This window comes from Zootoca vivipara, chromosome 11 (assembly GCF_965207765.1).
Source record: "Zootoca vivipara chromosome 11, rZooViv2.hap1.1, whole genome shotgun sequence".
In the NCBI taxonomy this organism is placed as follows: domain Eukaryota; kingdom Metazoa; phylum Chordata; class Lepidosauria; order Squamata; family Lacertidae; genus Zootoca; species Zootoca vivipara.
The window spans coordinates 57,288,963-57,310,806 of NC_142594.1; the positions used below are offsets into that span (position 1 = coordinate 57,288,963).

A 21,844-nucleotide genomic window follows, 5' to 3' on the forward strand; every position below is an offset into this window, starting at 1 on the left:
TTAAGGTGAGGTGTCAGAACCTCCGAATGGCGATTGGCGCGTTTTCTTCCAGCACCAAAGCTTTGGCAGACCCAACCTCTTCCCCCTACGTTTGCGTCGCAATTCGGGAGTTGGGGGGATTGGCCTCCCCCCCGTGCGTCCAACTTCCTGTCCCACCTGCGGCATGGGCTCCACAACCTTGCCTGAGCCTCGGACACCACTTCCTGACTCTCCGCTGGAGGCAGAGCTCTCCTTACTCTCTCCAGCGCTTGGGGATGGGCTGGAACTTAAGATGGGAGGGACTTCCCTGTATCCCTTGTCCCTCACAATGGACTATGATGAAATGGCAAAATTGACAGGGAGAATCAGAAACCCAGAAGATAATAAATTGAATAAAGAATGGGGGGAAATGATAGATTACCTTAAAGAACGCAGTTAAAAATGTTAGCGGGATTAACGTAACACTTGTGACGCAATAATTCTATGGTTATAAATGGAAACTTGAATACAATTTGGATAATACAGTATTATAGGATGCAGTATAAAATGAAGTGCTATGGAAACCACAGGAGGATGGAGGGAAGTCCAAGGATTCAGGGAATCCTAGATAGGTATAAAACTGAGTATATAAATATGTATATTCGAATGTAAACGATATTTGTAAAAACTTAAAATAAATATACATATATATATATTAAAATAGGGAGGGAGGAAGTAGCAGTCTAGTGCTGCTCTTCCCGCACACCAGCTGACCCTTTGCAACCTTCTTCAGAATCGTTGAGTTGGAAGGGACACCCCAAAGGCCATCTAGCCCAACCCCCTTCGATGCAGGAGCTGCAGCGAAAGCATCCATAATAGGCGGTCCCCCAACCTCTGCTTAAAACCCTGCAAAAAGGAGGGGGCCCCGATCCTTCCACCTCACATCCTTCCTCTGCCAAACACCCCTCCCCCCCCGTTTTCTTACCATGCAGCACTTTCCCCTCCGGGCAGAAGCACCCCTCCACGCAGGAAAGGGCCTCGCTGCTGCAGTGCTCGGCCCCCTCCAGGCCAAAGTTCTTGCAGGTGGGGGGGCAGGCTGGGCCACAGGCGTCGTACTCCAGCCCGTAGTCACACTGCATAGCTGACCAAGGAGAGAGGGAAATGCTTGCTTGCTTACTAATTCATTACAAACTTTATCGGGATTTTACAAAAAATAATCACCAAGCATAAAAGTGCTGTTTTGAGATGTGAGCAGCTGTTTTGGGACTACAACTCCCATCATCCCTAGCTAACAGGACCAGTGGTCAGGGGTGATGGGAATTGTAGTCCCAAAACAGTTGGAGGGCCGAGGTTTGGCCATGCCAAGGGGAATCCAGGATGCATTGTTCTCAAAGTTGTTATTATGAATATGTATTAAATTAATATACTGCCCTTCGTCCAAATATCACAGGAAGGGTTACAGTAAAAGAACATCAACATAATATAACAACAGCAACAAAACAATAACACACAAACACCATAACTCATTTAAAAGGCCAAAGATTGCTTAATCAGCCAAAGGCCTAGGGGAAGAGGAATGAAATGAAGGCGCCAGGCGAGCCTCCCTGGGGAGGGTCTGGTTTTGTGAGGTCCTCCAGGGAAAGGAGCAAACGGCAAGACAAGGCTAGCCCTGCTCTCCCCCAGAAATTTGTGCGCCACTGTTAGATGCAGAGGAATGGGGGGAACCAGCTGGGGAACCCCCCCCCCGGGGAAGAAGGATCAGAGCCCATGGAGGGGTGGTGGGACGACAGTGAGCGGTCAGAGAGTGTAGACTGGGAGGAGGAGGTGTTGGAAGCTGAAGAGGCAACAGGCCTTAGTGAGCGGGGAGAGTCTGTGGCAGAGAGAAGTTCACACTCGGAGGCAGAGGCTGAAGGAGAGGAGGGAGACCAAGAGGCAGAGATGGGTCTGGCTGGTGAAGAAGCTCAGGGTGTCTCCTCTTCCTGCTGCGACAAACTCCCCTCCCCACTTGTCTCCCAGAACCAGAAGAGGCCTGAAAAGGGCTGGGGAGAGGTTGGCTTCAAGTAGGCGCAGTCTCCGATGGCTTGGGGAAAACCCTGTAGAGGAGGTGACTTAGACAGTTGGGGGAGGCAGGGACCTTCAGTCTCCGCAGCTGCTTCATGACAGCCAGACCTGCCAGAATTAATGCCAGCGTACTAGAAGAAGCAAAGATCACCTGTGTTGAAGCAAAGATTCTTCAACATCAAATTCATTGGACTGGTCATGTTGTGTGGATACCTGATTATTGTCTTCCAAAGCAACTACTCTATTCCCAACTTAAAAATTGAAAGCGTAATGCTGGTGGTCAACAAAAGAGGTTTAAAGACTGTCTCAAGGCAAATCTAAAAAAAAAATGTAGTATAAACACTGACAACTGGGAAACACTGGCCTGCGAGTGCTCCAGTTGGAGAACAGCCTTGACCAAAGGTGTCATGGGCTTTGAAGACATTGGAACTCAGGACGCAAGGGAGAAACGTGCTAAGAGGAAGGCACGCTTGGCAAATCCACACCGTGATCAACTCCTGCCCGGAAACCAATGTCCCCAATGTGGAAGGATGTGTGGATCCAGAATTGGCCTCCACAGTCAATAATGGATTCATTGTTAAAACAGGGTTTATGGAAGACAATCTTACTCGGCTACGAGGGATAGAAGGAGCAGAAGCAGAAGCAGAAGCAGAAGCAGAAGCAGAAGCAGAAGCAGAAGCAGAAGCAGAAGCAGAAGCAGAAGCAGAAGCAGAAGCAGAAGCAGAAGCAGAAGAAGAAGAAGAAGAAGAAGAAGAAGAAGAAGAAGAAGAAGAAGAAGAAGAAGAAGAAGAAGAATTTGTCAGCTGAGCAAACTCAATGTGGGGTTAGCTGCAGCCACATTGCAGAGTCAGTCGTATTGCAACGCGAAAGCAGCTGTTCCCAAGCTTTTTGGGGGCTCCCGCCCCCCGGTTCCATAAACTCCCCCCTCGTGCTACGAATGATTGCCAAAGAAGCAGCAGCAGCTGTGCTCATTAGGCCTGACACTCCTGTACGATACATGTTTTTGCCAATGAAGTGTCCGCTCCAACTTGCAAGGTGCGATTGACTGCTGGCTCGTGTCTGTCAGCTGCCAGTTGGACCAAAAAGTGTTAGGTGCACTGCCTCAGAATTATTATTATTTTTAACTGCCTTGGTGCATCCCAGGTCTCTTCCCTTCTGGGCTGCAAGATAAGTGGGAGGGTAGAGGCAGCAACGTTCGGGCAGTAAGGCCCACTGGCAACACTGCAGGGCTGTTGTGTCGCAGCTGGGCAGCAAAGTGGGTCTGCACAGAGGCCACTTCCAGGCTCCCAAACAAAAGCAGTGTGACTTACGGCAGAGATCCTGGCTTCTCCAGCGCACAGGGACTCCCCGCTGGCTGCACTCCTCTGCGTAGGTGGCGATGGCGGTGCAGAGGCACTCGCAGTCTCCTCCGGAGTCACAGCTGGGGGGAGAAGAAAGTCAGGGAGGGGCAGGGAGGCACACCATGGGCGGGAGGGGGGCGTGACGGAAAAGGGTTTTTTTGTTTTTGTGGTTTTTTTAGATTTAAAAAGAAAACTTTATTTCCTTCTTTAAAAACGTTACAGAAACATTGCAAAGAAAATCATCAAACATAAAATATAAAAAAACAAAAAAGAGTCAAGAAAAAAGAAAAATACATACATTCAATACAAAATAAATACAACTTAAATACAGATTAGAATTAAAATCCTTCCGAATGGTGATATATCGTTTCCTTTAACTTATATTATATTCCCTGTTTTCTTTTTGTTATATTTATTCCCTGTCTTCTTCTTGTTATATCATTTTAACCCTCGTGGGTAAATCCTTTTCATGTTACTATTCATACACTCTCTTTAAACGATACTTAAATTAATTTAGGCAAACTACCAATTCAGTATTGATACCCTCTTTCTTCAGGTGTTCCTCCACTAATTTCCACTCTTTTTGAATTTTCTGTTTTGATGTGTTCCTTATGGCTGCTGTCATTTTATCCAAATTCATATATTCTACTAATTTTATTCATATACTCTACTAATTTATTCATATATTCTACTAATTCGTATATTCTACTAATTCTACTAGCCATTCCTGAACAGATGGTAGAATTCTACTTCCTTCCATTTTTGTGCTATTACGAAAAGGGTTTTTTTCTGGGCAGGTTGGGTCACCAAGTGTTCCCCCCCTGCCAGCAAATTAACAACAACAACAACAACAACAACAACTTATACCCCACCCATCTGGCTGGGTTTCCCCAGCAAATAGTTGACTGGGAACAGCGTCAGATTGGCCAGAGTTCCAGGGATGGGATATGATTGCTTTGGAGAAGTTAGAGAGGTTTTAGGTTGGGAGAGAGGGTGAAGGGGTTCGGGGGGGGAGAGGAGATATACCATTTATAATACCTCACATGTGGGATTGTTAAGAGAGGGGGTAACTGAGGAAAAATCTCCCTCGCTCATGAACCAAAGTATTGAGCTGTGAAGGAAGCAGTCAAGTTTTGAAAGTATTGTATTATCTAAGTGACAAACACTGATTTGAACAATTTACCATCTCTTCTGGAAACCTGAATATTTATCTACCGGAAGTGTGTCAACTGATGTTTAGTAACTGAAGTTTAAGAAGAGTTGTACCTATAATATTGTGTTTAAGCCCGAGACATCGTATACCGTAGTTCAACCAAATTGAATTCTACCTGAAAGAACTCGTTTCCTGACCCACTTTGTGTTGTAAACTTCCTTTGTTTAAGAAAACTTTTCGTGTTTGTCTGATCAGCTTCTGCCTGAGACTCTAAATCATTAAGTTGTCCCTCACACAAGTCCCCCACTAGATAATCTGGGGTAAATTGTAGAAATTCGTGTAACTGGTGTACCGTGAGGTGGTCGCACTAAATTTAATTGAGGGCTGGCCCACCGGCGCCAGGGTGAGAAAGTGCCACTGTGCAGCAGAGGGACACAAGAGGGTGTCCTGCTCAGGATAACACCCCCACCCCACCCCCCAGATCACCAGGCTCCAAATGCCTTTTCAAAACTCCCCAAGTTATCCTATATAATAAAGTCCAAGTGTCTCTGCGTCCAGTCCCTGTATCCCTGGGTTTGCGCTACTGCACATGTGCCCCACGGGCAGCCGTTGGGACTTCGAACGTAGATACACTTGGAGCGCACGAGAGCAAGAGAGAGACAGACAAGAGGGCGGCGGCGACCGAATGAAGCACCAGGCGGCGGTGGCAGCCGGATCCACTCGAGCTTCTCCCTCCCTTCCCAGCCCTCAGGGCTACCTTTCCTGAGAGGGCAGAGAGAGCACTGACAGCCACGGAAGCGTGTGGAGGGGGACGTGCGCTTCCTACAAAGGGGCCTGGTTGCGAACGGAGCCTCGGGGACCGGAGTCCTCCCTCCCTCCATCCTCCATACTTCCCCCGTCCTCTTCTTCTTCCTCCTCCCACCGACAGACCACTCGAAATCCTGGCTTTTTCGTAGCGGGAGCTCCATCTTGGTCCGCCACCGCCTCCTCCGCCTCCTCCTCACAACCCTCCCTGGCCCGTGAGAGGAGCGGCGGGGCTGCGGCCTTCCCTCCCTCCCTGCGCTCAGCCACGGGGCACGACGGGAAAGCGAGTTTGTTTACTTGCGTTCCTGATGCGCCCCGCAGCCGAGCGCAGAGAGGGAGGGAAGGCCGCGGCCCCGCCGCTCCTCTCACATATGTTCTAGCGTCCATTTATTTAACGGGCTCAATGACACTAGTCATTTATAAAGCCCCTTGTAGGGGAAGCCACATTCCCTACCCCAATGGCCTCGTATCTGGTTGTCAATCTCTCTGATCACCACCACTACCACCAATAATATTTATATACTACTTAATATGCAGAACCCCTAAGAGGTTTACATGAAACATAGTAGGGGGGGGGAGTACTATAAATTAGGCTTGCCATACGCTAGGAAAATTCCTGACACGTCCTTGTTTTCGGGTGTAAAAATGGCATGGGGGGGATTTTGCAAAACCGGCAAAATGTCAGGGAAAACCCGGGTGTATAGGAAAATGCAGCCGAAACCGCTCAGAATGCTTAAAAATCACTATTTTTGAGGTGGGTTTATTAACAAAAGAGCTCAGCAATTTTGAAGTCTTCCTAATAACAGCTCAACAACTGTGGGTTTCAGGGATTTACTCTATAGAAATGCAACATTTAAAACCAAAGAGACAAAGAAGTCAGTGCAAAAACAACAACAACAGAGAAGCCCTCCATTAAACATTTAAATATATCAATAGATTAACATTAAGGTATAATCGATATGTCACTCGCAGCCCCCTACCCGCAGGCGTCGAAGATGCACCACTCGTAGAACTGCTGGCACGGGAGTTCCTCGTGGCAAGGGGCAAACAGGTCCTGCAAGAGGACCCCACAGCGCTTCCGGGCCCAGGTCACACGGTGAGAGTTCACCTTGGGGGTGGGAGGGAGAGAGACAGAAGTGAGAGGGGCCGCTATCTTCACCAGCCTTCATAAGAAGCACCTGCTGGATTAGGCCAATGGCCCACCTAGACCAGCATCCTGTTCTCACAGGGGCCAGCCAGATGCTTCTTTTGGGAAGCCCGCAAGAAGAGCAACTCTCTCCCCCTGCGACTTCTAACAACTGGTATTGGATTGCTGCCTCCGACTGTGGAGGCAGAGCAGAGCCATCCTGGCCAATAGCCATCTCCTCCAGGTTGGTGGCCATCACTGCCTCCTGCGGCAGGGAGTTCCAGAGTTTAACTAAGTGCTGCGTGAAGAAGAATTTCCTTTTATCTGTCCTGAATCATCCAACATTTCAGCTTTGTTGTATGTCCACAAGTTCTGGTGTTATGAGAGAGAGAGAGAGAGAGAGAGAGAGAGAAACACACTTTTGCCTACCCTCTTTCTCCATGGCAGGTATCATTTTGTAAACTTAAATCATGTCACTTCTTGCTCCTCTTTCCTCTAAACTAAAAAGTCCCAAAGGCTGCAACCATTCTTCACAGGGGATTCGCTCCATCCCCTTGATCATTTTGGCTTTGCTTTTCTGGCCTTCCCCCCCACTCTAGAATATCCTTTTTGAGTCAGGTGACCAGGACTGTACGCAGAATTCCAAAGATCTGCACCTTCAAGAAGTGTGCATGCACACGAAAGCTCATACCAATGACAAACTTAGTTGGTCGCTAAGGTGCTGCTGGAAAGAATTTTTTTATTTTGTTTCGACTACGTCAGACCAACACGGCTGTTGTTGTTGTTGTTTAGTCGTTTAGTCGTGTCCGACTCTTCGTGACCCCATGGACCAGAGCACGCCAGGCACTCCTGTCTTCCATTGCCTCCCACAGTTTGGTCAAACTCATGTTCGTAGCTTCGAGAACACTGTCCAACCATCTCGTCCTCTGTCGTCCCCTTCTCCTAGTGCCCTCAATCTTTCCCAGCATCAAGGTCTTTTCCAGGGAGTCTTCTCTTCTCGTGAGGTGGCCAAAGTATTGGAGCCTCAGCTTCAGGATTTGTCCTTCCAGTGAGCACTCAGGGGTTATTTCCTTCAGAATGGATAGGTTTGATCTTCTTGCAGTCCATGGGGCTCTCAAGAGTCTCCTCCAGCACCACAATTCAAAAGCATCAATTCTTCGGCGATCAGCCTTCTTTATGGTCCAGCTCTCATTTCCATACATCACTCCTGGGAAAACCATAGCTACCTACACGGCTACCTACCTGTAACTAGAACCTTCAGAGCTGCAACTGCAGGCAGCAGCCACAGGTTAAACCTTGCCAACCTCCCCCAGCTTGTCCTCGTTGGGTGACATTTCTCTTTATTGTAAAACCACTCTTTAGCACTTCATCGGAGCAAACTTCAATACACGTTTTCTGCAGATTGACATTTGCCCCGATGGCGTGCTAGAGAGCGAGTTTTCGTGGGGAAAGCTCTGGAGTTAAAAAGGGTGCAGTGACACAGAACTTCAAAGCGTGGACCAGGCCCGTAAAGAGGTAAATGCAGATCAGCCCAAACGGAGATGGACTTTAACTGGGCAGCCGATCTGGGCGTACCGTGCATGGGTGCTCAAAATCCTCGCTGTTGACCTCAGGGCAGAGCAGGCTGACGCGCCAGGAGTTGCCAAAGAGATCTGCAGTGGGCTCCACAATGCCTTGCCGGCTGGTGAAATCATTCTCAGTGTCCCCATCAAAGTTCCCACACAGGCCTGACATGCGGCCTTGGTACATGGGGTCCAGTTTGATGTAGATGCGGGTGCCTGTACAGAGAGGGGAAACAGCTCATTCACAGTCTCTTGGAGACAAAATAAAAGAAATCCATGCTGGCTTATTTTTAAACTTCATCCCCCCCTTTCTGTTCTCTCCACCACCACCTCACAATTTTTTTCATTTTAAAAACAATGAAGAAACAGGACTTTCAGCCATCCTGTGTTTGGTTTTTTAGGGTTGTAAGACTAGGGTTGTAAAATTGTTGCTCTGGGCTTTAGAGCTTCTTTTGCACAGGAAGATTAAAAGTTCACAGGGAAAGTCAAAGCTCATAGGAGGATTTGCATAGGGAGGTTAAAAGAAATTTTGCACAGGTGAGTCAAAAGCTCAGCCTTGGAATAGGGCAAGTAAAGAAAAAGAGAAATTTTACTCCTTATTGGCTCAAAGGTTGGCAGGGGAATGAAAAAAATGGCATGTAAGGAAAACTGGAAGATGGGGAGGGAGAGGAGAGAACTAAGGAAGAACGGAAATTAGAGCCCTCTTGCAAATAGAGCATAAACCTGAAGCAAGGACCCAGGATACAAACCTGAAATAGTTGGAAAAGTTTAACAGAGAAGGCTGGAAGCCTCAGTTTTGATCAATATTCACCAGGTTAGGAAAACAGTCCAGAACAAGACCGATTGGATACATTTATCTCTGTTTATTTTGCAGTTATGTGTCATTTATTTTGCTCTTATATTTCGACTATACACCATGTTTCTTTCCTCCAACTTTCTCAAGAACTGTTTAACGCTTTACTTTATTAAAGGTCAAGAGGGAAGGAGCGTGGCCCACAATGCATAGGAGCCAACTCCTAGGGTCTTTGCACCCCCAATAAAATATTTGAAGGGGCCACAGTCCAAAGTTAATGAGCATTGCCATTCAAATGAGGTGCATGCGCCACATCATATGATTGAGTAGGCGGGGCGGGGCTTACCTGCCCCTCCAATATTTTATTAAAGTTGGTACCCCTCCTGCCCAGTCTCACCTCCATCCCAGAGCACCGTCAGCCCCAGCTGGGAGATAAGCGAGAGGAAGAGCCCCGCTCTCTCAAGGGTCAGGCCGTTCCCACTATACGTTTTCGGGGGGCGCACCGAAACCCCGTTCACAGTCACGTCTTTTCCTGGTGTGGACAGAGAAAGCCAATATCAGGAGGGCACGAGATGCACAGAGTGGGCACAATACTCATCTCTTTCCCCTTTAATTACCTCGGAGCAGGTGGACCACCGTGTTGCCAATGAGCACCACGACGGATTTGGTGCAGGTGGTGCCGCTGGTGCCGCAGGGCACGTTCTCGGCGGTGACGGTGAAGGCCCCGCTGCTCTCCTGGGCCAGGATGTACTCACAGTCACCCAGGAAGGTGTAGGTCCGCCCGTCGAAAGTGATGTAGTGGGGGTCCCCGGTGGCTACGCACGTCCCGGCACAGTGGTGGCGGCTGCAGTCCCAGCGCCGGTTTTGGCAAATGCTGCAAGGAAGGAGACGGAGGGACCACAAGGTGGTGAGTGCTGAGCCAAGCACCTCTCATGTCTTGGGTCTGCAGCCATTGTCAGGAGCAAGCCAGCAGTAAATCACACAGAGGAGGCGAAGTTAACTCTTTATTAGAAGAAGCAGGATCTGCACAGGAGTGCCAGGTCAAATAAGCACAACTCTCCTGGGTAGGTCTTGCCCCTATGAGGCAAGCTGTAGAGACTGAAGGTCCCCGCCTTCCCACAGCTGCCTAAGTGTCAGGGACCGTGCTGAGGAGGGCTGCACTGAGAAGGAATGGTGGGAGCCACCCCCTCCCCCTGACCCTGAATCTTCCCAGGTACAGGAGAACAGTGTAGATTTGGAACAGTGGTTTGCAGAGGGCCATAGTTCAGAAGGCAGAAGCTGGGAAATACTGGATGGGAAACAGCTAGGAGAAGAAGAAAGACTGGGAAAGAGAGGGTTAACAGATTCACAGTTGTTGGACAGCATTTCTCCACCACCCTCCCCAAGGTCAAGAAACGTTCAGATAGTCTCAGAACAGAAAGTGCAAAGGGTACAAGCTCAGATTACAAGATGTAGGAGTGATGTAGATTAGTAGAGATGGAGGGGGGAGTATGCCTTAATTGGGAGCACCGCCATTTCCAGGGAGACATGTTCTTTTGTCTCTGTGGTTATTAAAGAATCTAACTGGTAAGAGGTTTCTTTCGTTTGATCTTCTTATTTATTGCCACGGGGGAGAAAGCCGATTCCCTGAAGCCTGACACTAAGGCTCCTCCTCTGCCAGATCCTTCTCCAGCAATCTGAGACTATGCCAGTGTTATCTGCTTTTGCTCCTTCCACTTCATGCCTTTTCTGGTTCTGGGAGACCAGAGGCGGAGAGCTTGTCACAAGAGGAGGAGGGAGGAGACACCCTGGCTTCTTCACTAGCCCGACTCATCTCTGCCTCTTGGCCTCCCTCCTTCCATTCACCAGCTTCAGCTTCTGCCTCCGATTCTGGACTTTTCTCTGCCACAGACTCTCCCAGCTCACTAAGCCTTATTACCTCCTCAGCTTCTAACACCTCCTCTTCTCCCTCTGACCACTCATCATCGCCCCACCACCACTCCCCGGGCTCTGAGCCTTCTTCCCTTGAGGGTTCCCCAGCTGGTGCCTCCCCACCCCCATTCCTCTGCGTCCAACCAGTCCGTGGCAGCCAGCATGGCACAGCAGGCTTGGTTGAGTTCTTACCATGTGTTGCAGTCCTTGGTGATGGTGTCATTGGGCTGGTACAGCCGGCCGTTGTGGTGGCAAGGGCACTCCTCCGGGGAGACACAGCGCTCGTTCTGAAAGAAGGAATTGGCAGGGAAATGTGAGAAGGTCCTCCTCATCCACGTGTGGTCATAGAACCGTAGGGGACAAGCGGCCGGTTGCCCAGGAAAGTACAAAGCCCAGGAAAAGTTTCTTACCATCCATTTTTAATTCAATATTTACAGAGAAAGGCTTTGGAACACAGCCACTTGGATAATGGCGTTGTACCGAGTGAATCTCCACCCTCTTCTCTCCCGCTTCCTCATTCATCACTTCGACGGGTGCTGCTACGTGCCCTCTGTCTTTGAGCTCTTTGCTCTCCTACTTTTAAGGCTCTCCGGGTCTTACCTTCCAAGTCCCAGACTGCAGAATCCGGGACCGGCAGCCGCGTGACACCGGACGTTGCGTCGACGTAAATTCCGGTGTCGTTTTGCCCTTCTATGGGCACCAAAAATGGCCGCCGCCGGCTTCGAAAGTCGCTTCTACACATGTCAGGAAGTGCGTCGATGCAACTTCCGGTGCTGCTCCGCCCATCTATGGGCACAAAAATGGCCGCTGCCGACACCGGAAGTCGCGTCTATGCACTTCCGGACATGCGTAGATGCGACTTTTGAAGCCGGTGGTGGCCATTTTTGGTGCCCGTAGAAGGGCAAATCAGAAAGGAAAAAAATGGCCACCGGCAGGAGAAAATAACGGAGAAAAACGGGAGACGAAGTGATACGGGGGACCACCGGGAAAAAGTAAGTAAAAACAGGGGTTTCCCGGGGAAAACGGGGTACTTGGCAGCTATGCTCCGGGTTTGGGGAGATGGTGGGTCTGGAATGCTTCCTAGTGATGACTTGTCAGCCAGCTGCTGCTCCAGCTCTGCCTCCTCCTCTCCCATGATTTCCCAGCTTCCCCCCTCATCTGCCTCTGAGCTGTGACTTCCCTCAAACCCCTGTTGCAATTCTGAACCGTCTTCCTCTTCTCTGGAAGGATCAGGCTGGGGAGGTGGTCTCCACCATTCCTCCCCTGCCAAGTCCCTGACAATAGGCTTGTAATGTTGGAAAGGACCCCCTAGGTCAGGGGTCAGCAAACTTTTTCAGCAGGGGGGCGGTCCACTGTCCCTCAGACTTTGTGGGGGGCCGGACTATATTTTTTTGGGGGTGTGTGTGAACAAATTCCTATGCCCCACAAAGAGATGCATTTTAAATAAAAGGATACATTCTACTCATGTAAAAACATGCTGATTCCCATCTGCGGGCCGGATTTAGAAGGTGATTGGGCCGGATGCGGCCCCCGGGCCTCAGTTTTCCTACCCACCCTGCAATGGAGGAATCTCAGCTGAGGAATCCCTGGCAGATGGACATCCAACTTTAAGTACCTCAAATGAATAATGTAATTGTAGAACCGGGAGGGACCCTGGGGTTCTGTGATGGCCTGAGACTCTGGCTCGGACTCGGAGCCGGAGGAATTGCAGCCTGTACCGGACCCTCTGCCTGGGACATCGGCTGAACCAAGTTTGGGGCCTGATCCTGAGGAGCCTCAGTCTGCTCAGCCTCCCCTGCAACAAGCATCAGCTGAGCCGAGTCTGGGGTCTGAGCCTGCCTTGGTTCCAGATGCAGGGGATATCTCGATGCCATCAACCGGGTCATCACCAGCAGCTGGCCCACTGCCGGCTGGGGCTGAGGCGGCTCCTGGGTCCAGTAACCCACTGGCGTCTCCCGAGCTGCAGAGACTCAGGGCTGATAGAAGAAGAGACCTGAGTACTCGCAGGAGGAGTGCTCGCCTCCTGGCAAGGTGGGGAAGTGAGTCGCCAGGGGATCGGGGCCGTCCGTTACCCCGTTCTAGATAAAAGGTGGCCACACCCTGCCCCGGGTTGCAGGAGCAACATTGTTGGTTGCTAGACCCTGCTAGTGTTCCTGCCTTCGACCTGCCTAGCTTTCCTGCCCGCACTTCTGACCTGCCTTAGTTCCTGACCTACGTACCTGTTCCTGACCTCACCTGACACCCTGCCCTGCTCCCAGCTTTGGCTACTTCGGACTGTCTCAACCCTGAACCTTGAAACCACGGACCGGACTTTCACTACGCCTCTTGGGTAACCCTAGGGACCAGCAGAGGGTCTTCCAGTCATAGCTGCCAAGTCTCCCGTTTTCCCCGGGAAACCCCCGTTTTTCCAGCTATCCCCCAGCCAAAAAAAATTGGATTTTTTAGGTTTTTCCCGGTTTATTCTGGTGCGGCGGCCATTTTGGACTGGGCGGAGCATGTTCAGAAGTGACTTTTGATGCTGCTGTGCCCAGTTCCAAAATGGCTGCAGCGTGACTTCTGGTGCGGCAGCCATTTTGGAACTGGGCACAGCAGCATCAAAAGTCACTTCTGAGCATGCTCCGCCCAGTTCCAAAATGGCCGCCGCACTACTTCCGGTATGCTAATTTCGGTCCGGTCCCTTATTTTTCAGAGAGGAACTTGGCAGGTATGCTTCCAGTCCAACCCCCTGCATTGCAGGAATTGGGAATTGCACCTAAGAGAGGGCCACCCAGCCTCTCCTTAGAAGCCCCCAATGAAGGAGAGTCCTCCACCTTCTGCCTGGGGCAGGGAAGCGAAGAGAGGCAACGGGGATTTTGAGCTGGTGGGCAGTGCCAGGGAAGGACTCACCAAGTAGACGGTGCCAGGGGGGCAAACGCAGCCATCCGAGAAGCCGGTGCAGCTGAGGTTCCCCTCGGGGCTGTCGCAGCTCCGCAGGCAGGACCCAAAGGCATAGATCAGCTCCCCTGGGCAGACGACGACTTTGGGGCAACTCTGCTCTGTGCAGTTCCATGCCCCGTTCACACAGACGCTGAAACACAGGTCGGGGCAAGGATATGTGAGTGAAGGGGTGCAGAGAGAGGTGGGAAGTCCGTTATGCAAACAATGCCAGCTTCCAAGTGTCCTTTTGGCACGTCCTTCTGCCGACCCACTGAGCAGCCACTCCCTTTCCAGAGCAGAGTGAGCTTCCTCAAATTGGGAACAAAAAGCAACCAAGTTAAAAATCAAGGTTTGGGACTTCCTGGGGGCCAAAGATATTGTTGCAGGTTTGGAGGGGTCAGCCTGGACGATGCCCGGAGTCCCTTCCAATTATTGGGGTCCTGAATCTAGTTAGAATCGAAAAGAGGAGCTTGCAGAATTAGTCAGACATGTTTCTTTGTCAGGTGATGAGCAGAGCTGGCTGCTTGTGTCCTCCTCAGCATCCCAAAAGGAGCGGCCAGATTGCAAGCTAAGTGATGGGGCCCTCCAGGCTAATGGGAGGGGATTCCCTCCACCCGCTCACCTAACTGCTGGGAGCCAGAGAGGGGCGAGAGAGCGGAGCCGGAAGCTGGAGACACAGAATGGCAGATCAAGTGGGTGGATTATGCCGAAAGGGGCTAAAATGACCGGAAGAATCAGAAATCGGGAAGACCAGCATTTTAATAAGGAATGGGGGGAATTTATAACTTATCTTAAAGACCATTGTAAACAATAAAAAAACTAGTTACAGGTAGGTAGCTGTCTTGGTCTGACGTAGTCGAAACAACATTAAAAAATTTAAAACAAAATTAAGGTGCTGCTGGAACGATTTTTTTAGTAAAAAAAAAATTGTTAGTAGGATTGGGTTATCATTTGTAGCTTAACGGTGAATTTTGGACACAATGGAGAGGTAAAAGATTTGGATGATCATAAAAGATGCAGGAGGAAACCCAGCCAGGTGGGTGGGGTATGTATGCATAAATAAGTTATTATTTATTTATTTATTTATTTATTAGTCCCACAAAGGGGAAGAGAGAAGTCCAAGAGATTCCTTGGAGTCTTGTTTTTATGTTTTATGTTAGATGTTGTTGTTGTTTAGTCGTTTAGTCGTGTCCGACTCTCCATAGCACGCCAGGCACTCCTGTCTTCCACTGCCTCCCGCAGTTTGGTCAAACTCATGTTCGTAGCTTCGAGAACACTGTCCAACCATCTCGTCCTCTGTCGTCCCCTTCTCCTTGTGCCCTCCATCTTTCCCAACATCAGGGTCTTTTCCAAGGATTCCTCTCTTCTCATGAGGTGGCCAAAGTATTGGAGCCTCAGCTTCACAATCTGTCCTTCCAGTGAGCGCTCAGGGCTGATTTCCTTCAGAATGGATAGGTTTGATCTTCTTGCAGTCCATGGGACTCTCAAGAGTCTCCTCCAGCACCATAATTCAAAAGCATCAATTCTTTGGTGATCAGCATTGTATGATCAGCCTTGATTGTTAGATATGTGACTGTAAATTTTTAATTTGAAAAGCCAAATCAATATTATTATTATTATTATTAAAAGGAAGCTGGAGACACAGTGACCTGCTTGCTCTGTACTGGATACAAAGCCGTGACTAATGGAGAAGCTAATGCTAATGCTGTGAGCCCCCCACCCCGGCCACCTTCTTAATGCTCAGGTTGTACGTATGTGTAAATAAAACCCCATATCCTAAAAACAGCACGCCTCTCCTTTGACTCACGTTACAAATGCCCTGCGGGTTATCGCGCATCAGCCGAGATCACGTGGCCGAGACATTCAATGAAACCAACCTATCCCGTAGGGCAGCCACAGACAGGTCACAGGGTGATTTCATCAAACGTCTCCTTCCACTCCACGAGAGGCCAGGAGAGCCAGAGGACGGTGCCCCTGATGAGATCCCAGATCCAGTACGGCCCCCCCTGAACCCCAACACCTCACGTACCAGGTGTTGCAACCCTTCTGGATCCTGCTGCCAGGGGGGTGCGCCTCTTCCCCATGCGCACAGCCGCACATGGCAGGCTGGACGCACTGCCCGCCGTCGTCCAGCACCGTCCCCTCTGGGCAGTTGCAGCCGGCCACGCAGACGTGGTCCAGATCCTGGCAGGGGCCCAAGCGCAGGTCAGCGCAGGTCGTTCTGCAGGGGGGCGCACATTCCCGATACACTTGCCCTCCAGAACACTGTGCCGCTGTGGGGAAAGGAGCCATCGGGGTGACAATTTAATTTAATGCTGAACAGCAACAAAAGATTATTTTGTGTGTGTGCGGCCAAATCGTTTTTATTAGTTTTCCAGATTTTACAAAATCGGCAACAAATTAAGACAAATTCAATAAAATTCCTGCAAAAACTGGCTTCCCCGGACTCCATTACTGATGTGCCCCAAGTTTTCTCTTCTTGCTGCTTTACTCTCCTAGCTCACTTTCCATTCCTTTCAGTTATATTACAAGATGTTTGTTTGTTTTTTGATGCTCTTCAACTTATTTATCCTTAACCATCAGCTATCCGCTTGCCAGTTCTTGTACGTGCGCAACAAAACTAAATACTTTTTATCATACATGGTCGTCTTGTAGTAAGGTTAAAGCTTACTGGGAAACGATATATAATGAATTGGAAAGGATGTTCAAAATAACCTTTGTAAAAAACAAACACCAGACGCTTTTTGGAGGGGAATTATAGGGGCAGAACTACCTAAACTTAATAGAAACTTATTCGTGTATGCAACTACAGTGGCAAGAAAGTTACTCGCCCCAAAATAATAAGAATAAGAATAAGAATAAGAATAAGAATAAGAAGAAGAAGAAGAAGAAGAAGAAGAAGAAGAGAAGAGTTTGGATTTGACATCCCACTTTATCACTACCCGAAGGAGTCTCAAAGAGGCTAACATTCTCCTTTCCCTTCCTCCCCCACAACAAACACTCTGTGAGGTGAGTGGGGCTGAGAGACTTCAGAGAAGTTGACTAGCCCAAGGTCACCCAGCAGCTGCATGTGGAGGAGCGGAGACGCGAACCCGGTTCACCAGATTACGAGTCTACCGCTCTTAACCACTACACCACAAAAGGAAGAATGGATACAAAAACTTAAGGCAGACATCCCCAAACTGCGACCCTCCAGATGTTTTTGGCCTACAACTCCCATGATCCCTAGCTAACAGGACCAGTGGTCAGGGATGATGGGAATTGTAGTCCCAAAACATCTGGAGGGCCGAAGTTTGGGGATGCCTGCCTTAAGGAATACAGTGGTACCTTGGCTCCCGAACGGCTTAGTTGACGAACAAATTGGTTTGTGAACGTTTTGGAAGTCCAGAACGGATTGAGTTCTAGAAGCAAGGTACCGCTGTCTGCAGAAATGCCGACATTTACCAGAAGAATAAGAAATCAAGATAACAAACTTTTCCATAAAAGAACGGAAATGGTTTGTTGAATATTTACAGATAAATTGCAAACAGATAAAAACATTGGCAGGATTATTGAAATCACTGGCAGTTTCATAAGAGTTTGTATTTAAAGTAGATAATTAAATGAATATGAATATGCAGAATCTATTAAAAAATGAATTTAAGGAATCACAGAAAGAGGGGAAAGAAAGGCCAACCTTTGAAATGTTAAAAATGATTGTGAAATTATTGAAAAGTATAAATCTGAAAAGTGTAAATAAAAACTTAAAAAATAAATAAATGCTTTTCTAGTCTCTAGGCTCCAGCCGAATGTAGTATCATAGAATCATAGAATCGTAGAGTTGGAAGAGACCACAAGGGCCATCCAGTCGAACCCCCTGCCGAGCAGGAAACACCATCAAAGCATTCTTGACATATGCCTGTCAAGCCTCTGCTTAAAGACCTCCAAGGAAGGAGACTCCACCACACTCCTTGGCAGCAAATTCCACTGCCAAACAGCTCTTACTGTCAGGAAGTTCAATGTGCTCGGAGGCAAACACCTCCAGCCACCACCACCCCGCTGCCCCCTTGCCTCTTAGTGGCCCCCTAAATAATCTCACCACCACCCAGGGACGGGTACCACCCACTTCAGGAACCGCTGCATGAGCTTCTCCCATCGCCCGCCCCTATTCTCCATCCTACCCGTGCAGGCACTGCCACCTTGGCACTTGCCCCGACAGCACGACAAACACACCCGCACCCTGCCCCCCCTTCCCGCAGGAAACTCACGGCAGAAGCTCTGGTTCCTCCAGGCGACAGGGGCTCCCTCCTGGGCGCATTGCCTGGCGTAGGCAGCCACAGCGCCGCACAGGCAGTCTTTGCCGGCGGAACAGCCACACACATCGTAGAGGCAGAGCTGGTAGAATGAGTCCCGCTCCACCACGTCGTGACAGGCCTGCGAGGTGGGAGACCGGGGGGGGGGGCTGGCATGAGCAAGCAGCCTGGTTTTTCCAGGACACAAGAGATGGCTTGAGGCAGGCCCAGCCGCTCATTCAGACTTGCTCAGGTGCCCAAGATATTAACGTGAAAATGCAGCAAAAAAGCAATAGATAGTGCCAGGGACGGGTGCCAGGAGCAGCTCAGTCATAACTTACACGGCCTCCAGTGAAGTTAACTCTTTATTCAACAAAACAAGGTCTACTTAGGAGGCCAGACCTAGCGAGGCCAGCAGCTGTTGCCCCAATTAGGCAATTGCAAGGACTGAATAAATAGTAATATTAATAATAATTTATGCCTGAAGGAGCGTCTCCACCCCCATCGTTCAGCCCAGACACCGAGGTCCAGCTCCGAGGACCTTCTGGCGGGTTCCCTCACTGCGAGAAGTGAGGTTACAGGGAACCAGGCAGAGGGCCTTCTCGGTGGTGGCGCCCTCCCATCAGATGTCAAGGAAATAAACAACTATCTGACTTTTAGAAGACATCTGAAGGCAGCCCTGTTTAGGGAAGTTTTTACTGTTTGTTTTATCGTGTTTTTTAATATTCTGTTGGGAGCCGCCCAGAGTGGCTCAGGAAACACAGCCAGATGGACGGGGATTTATTTATTTATTTATTTATTTATTTATTTGTTGTTATTGGCAGGTGCCAGGAGCAGGTCACTAATAACTTACACAGCATCAGTGAACTTTTTATTCAAGGAAACAAGGTCTACTTAGGAGGCCAGACCTAGTAGTAGTAATAATAATCATAGCTGCCAAGTCTCCCGTATTCCCCAGGAAACCCCCATTTTTCTGGCTGTTCCCAGCCGAAAAAATGGATTCTTTTGTTTTCCCCAGGCTTATTCTGGCGCGGTGGCCATTTTGGAACTGGGCGGAGCATGCTCAGAAGCGACTTTTGATGCTGCTCCGCCCAGTTCAAAAATGGCGGCAGCGCTACTTCCGGTCTGCTACTTCTGGTCCGATCCCTTATTTTTCAGGCAGGAACTTGGCAGGTATGATAATAATTGTAGCAATAATAACAATCACAACAACAATAATAATTTGTACCCCACCCATCTGACTGGGTTGCCACCCCCTTGCCTTTTAGGGCCACCCTAGGCCCTCCCACCCACCCCCCACAAAGGCTAGCACCAACCACTTTGGGAATCACAAAATAAGAGGATGAAGATGGATGGCAGATTTTTGAGATGGGGATGAGATCTCCATCAAGGGCATGGGTCCCGAGTCTTGCCCAGACAAATCTCCTGCTTTTGCCACGGTTTCAGGCCTACATCTCCTCCCTGCTAGCGAGCTTCATGCCCTCCTCCTCTCCTACCTGGAAGGGTGGGCTGTGGAGGACCTCGCAAGCCGCCTCTGCAAACTGCCTGCGCTGGGCGTACATGCTGCAGGGGTCGAAAGGGACCGTGCCGAAGGAGGGGCAGTCGTGCGAGATGCGGAACCTGTTGGCGAAAGCGGTGGCGCTGGACTCCACGTCTCCCTCCGGCGTGGTGAAATCGTCTTGCTGGTTCCAGTTGTAGGTGCCGCAAAGGCCTCGGACCTGGAAGGTGGAAGAATGGACGCACTGCTGAGCCAATGCCTTTTCCCATCCCTGGCTGGTTTGCCAGCGACGGTCTCTTTGGGATAGAGATGACTTAGCCACAGCCTCCACGCTCTGGGTAACTTCCAGATTGGATTGCTGCAATGCGCCCTGTATGGGGCCATAGCTGCCAAGTCTCCTGTTTTCCCCGGGAAATCCCCGTTTTTCCAGCTGTTCCTAGCTGAAAAAACAGATTTTTTTTGTTTTTTCCTGGTTTATTCTGGCACGGCGGCCATTTTGGAACTGGGCGGAGCATGCTCAGAAGCGACTTTTGATGCAGCTCTGCCCAGTTCCAAAATGGCTGCAGTGCGACCTCTGGCACGGCGGCCATTTTGGAACTGGGCAAAGCAGCATCAAAAGTCACTTCTGAGCATGCTCCGCCCAGTTCCAAAATGGCGGCAGCGCTACTTCCGGTCTGCTATTTCTGGCCCGGTCCCTTATTTCTCTGACAGCAACTTGGCAGGTATGTATGGGGCTGTCCTTGAAGACAACCCGGAAGCTCCACTTGGACCCAAACGCAGCAGCCAAATGAGTGGCTGTGTGTGTGTGTGTGTGTGTGTGTGTGTGTGACTCAGTCCCCAAATACCTGAAAGACCGTCTCCTGCCCTACAGACCCTGCCGGGTGCTGAGATTGGAGGAAGGGCCCCTCTTGCTAGTTCCACTGCCCTTGGAAGCTCAGGGGTAGGGGTGGCCCAATGGGACAGGACCTTCTCCGTGTTGGCTCCTAAGTTGTGGAATTCCCTCCGCTGGCAACTTCATTGTACAGCTTCTGGAGGGTGCTGGAGAAGCACCTCTTGTTCCTGGCTTCTGACACTTGAGGAGGCTGTTTTTTAGGACCCACCTTATTTTTATGATGGTTTTAAATTGCTTTTTAGTAATACCTTTAACCTTGTAAGCCGCCCTGGGACCTTAGGGTGAAGGACAAGTAATCAATCAATCAATCAATTAATGTCCCTGGGGATCTGGAAACTCAAGGGCACACCAGCTGCTTCACACACCCTATGGGTCTGGTTCTAAATCTAAACAGTGGCCCACTGTGCATCTCAGAGCCACAAGCGAGATGTTCCTGTGAAGAAACTTATTATCATCATCCCAGGTTCACCTTGCTGGCAAAGCTGGGCTGGAGGGTGATGTAGACTGCCGGAAACTCCAGGCCCCACAGCAAGTGAGCCCCAAAGGTCTGGAGAAGCAGGAAGGAGGAGGAGGCAAGGCGCACCGTCAGGTCCGTGCTGGCAAAAGGAAGGGAGACTTCTTGGCCGTTCACTGACAGCTCCCCTGGGAAGCAAAGGAGAAAGGTGAGAGGGAGGGATGAAAAGGGGGTTTGGGAGGACCAGAGCACCTGAAACCTTGCAAAGTCAGCTCATGGTGAGAAAGAAGATGTTTTGCACAGAGAAGGTTCCTGGTTCAATCCTTGGCATCATCTCCAGTTGCAAAGGGGATCTCAAGTCTGAAGTCCTGGCTGGGATTCCCAGGCCTCTCGCTGCCCGGGATTCCTGGAGAGCTGCTGCCAGCCTGAGCTGGATTGACCAATGATCTGTCTCAGGAGGAGGCAGCCTTGTGGGTTCCTACGATGATTTATCACACCGCAGGAGATGATGATGATGATGATGATGCGTCTTCCAAACCACCTTCAGTTTGCCGAAGGAAGCCATTGCCACTCTCGGACTCGTTTTCCCGAAGCTCTGAACTCTTGCACCCTGGGAATGTGGTAGCACGTTTGTGCCAGGATGGGGGGCTGCGAGGAACCTGTCTGGCTTCACATGAGCAACACCTGTGCTATTCCATGCTGACGTGCCTCATATGTGCACAAAACGCCCAGCCTGAGCCGGGTGAATGCATTTGACTGGATAGAATGGGAACTCTGTAGACCTCCAGATGTTGTGGGACTCCAACTTCCATCAGCCCTGGCAAGCAACAATCTGGAGCATAATCTGGAGAGCCTCTCAGGTTAGCCTCCTGCCCACTCATCCCCTATGGCAGGGGTCCCCAAACTACGGCCCGCGGGCCAGATGCGGCCCAATTGGCCTCCCAATCTGGCCCGCGGCGAATCCCGCACGCGACGAAACAGCGCGCAGCACGGCGGCATGCTTCCAGATCGGAAAAAAGCGCCGAAAATCGTTTGTGTGCATGCGTATGGGCCTCTCCCGACCCAGAAGAGGTCATTTCCGGTGCACTTCCGGGTTGGGGGGAGG

The 21,844-nt window shown here is 50.0% G+C and overlaps 1 protein-coding gene across 1 annotated transcript in view; it reads right to left on the reverse strand.

Moving 5' to 3' along the window:
• LOC118092051 (SCO-spondin-like) overlaps window positions 1-21,844 on the reverse strand; it is a 200,494-nt gene that overhangs the window by 155,309 nt on the left and 23,341 nt on the right. The window contains exons 14-25 of the mRNA XM_088653951.1: window positions 20,755-20,927; window positions 19,392-19,613; window positions 17,872-18,037; window positions 15,654-15,897; window positions 13,595-13,775; window positions 10,901-10,995; window positions 9,415-9,671; window positions 9,195-9,329; window positions 8,018-8,220; window positions 6,297-6,424; window positions 3,330-3,439; window positions 944-1,099 (exon numbers count right to left, since the gene is read on the reverse strand). Coding sequence (XP_088510077.1) covers window positions 944-1,099; window positions 3,330-3,439; window positions 6,297-6,424; window positions 8,018-8,220; window positions 9,195-9,329; window positions 9,415-9,671; window positions 10,901-10,995; window positions 13,595-13,775; window positions 15,654-15,897; window positions 17,872-18,037; window positions 19,392-19,613; window positions 20,755-20,927 — 2,070 coding nt within the window. The remainder of the gene's footprint in view (window positions 1-943; window positions 1,100-3,329; window positions 3,440-6,296; window positions 6,425-8,017; window positions 8,221-9,194; window positions 9,330-9,414; window positions 9,672-10,900; window positions 10,996-13,594; window positions 13,776-15,653; window positions 15,898-17,871; window positions 18,038-19,391; window positions 19,614-20,754; window positions 20,928-21,844) is intronic.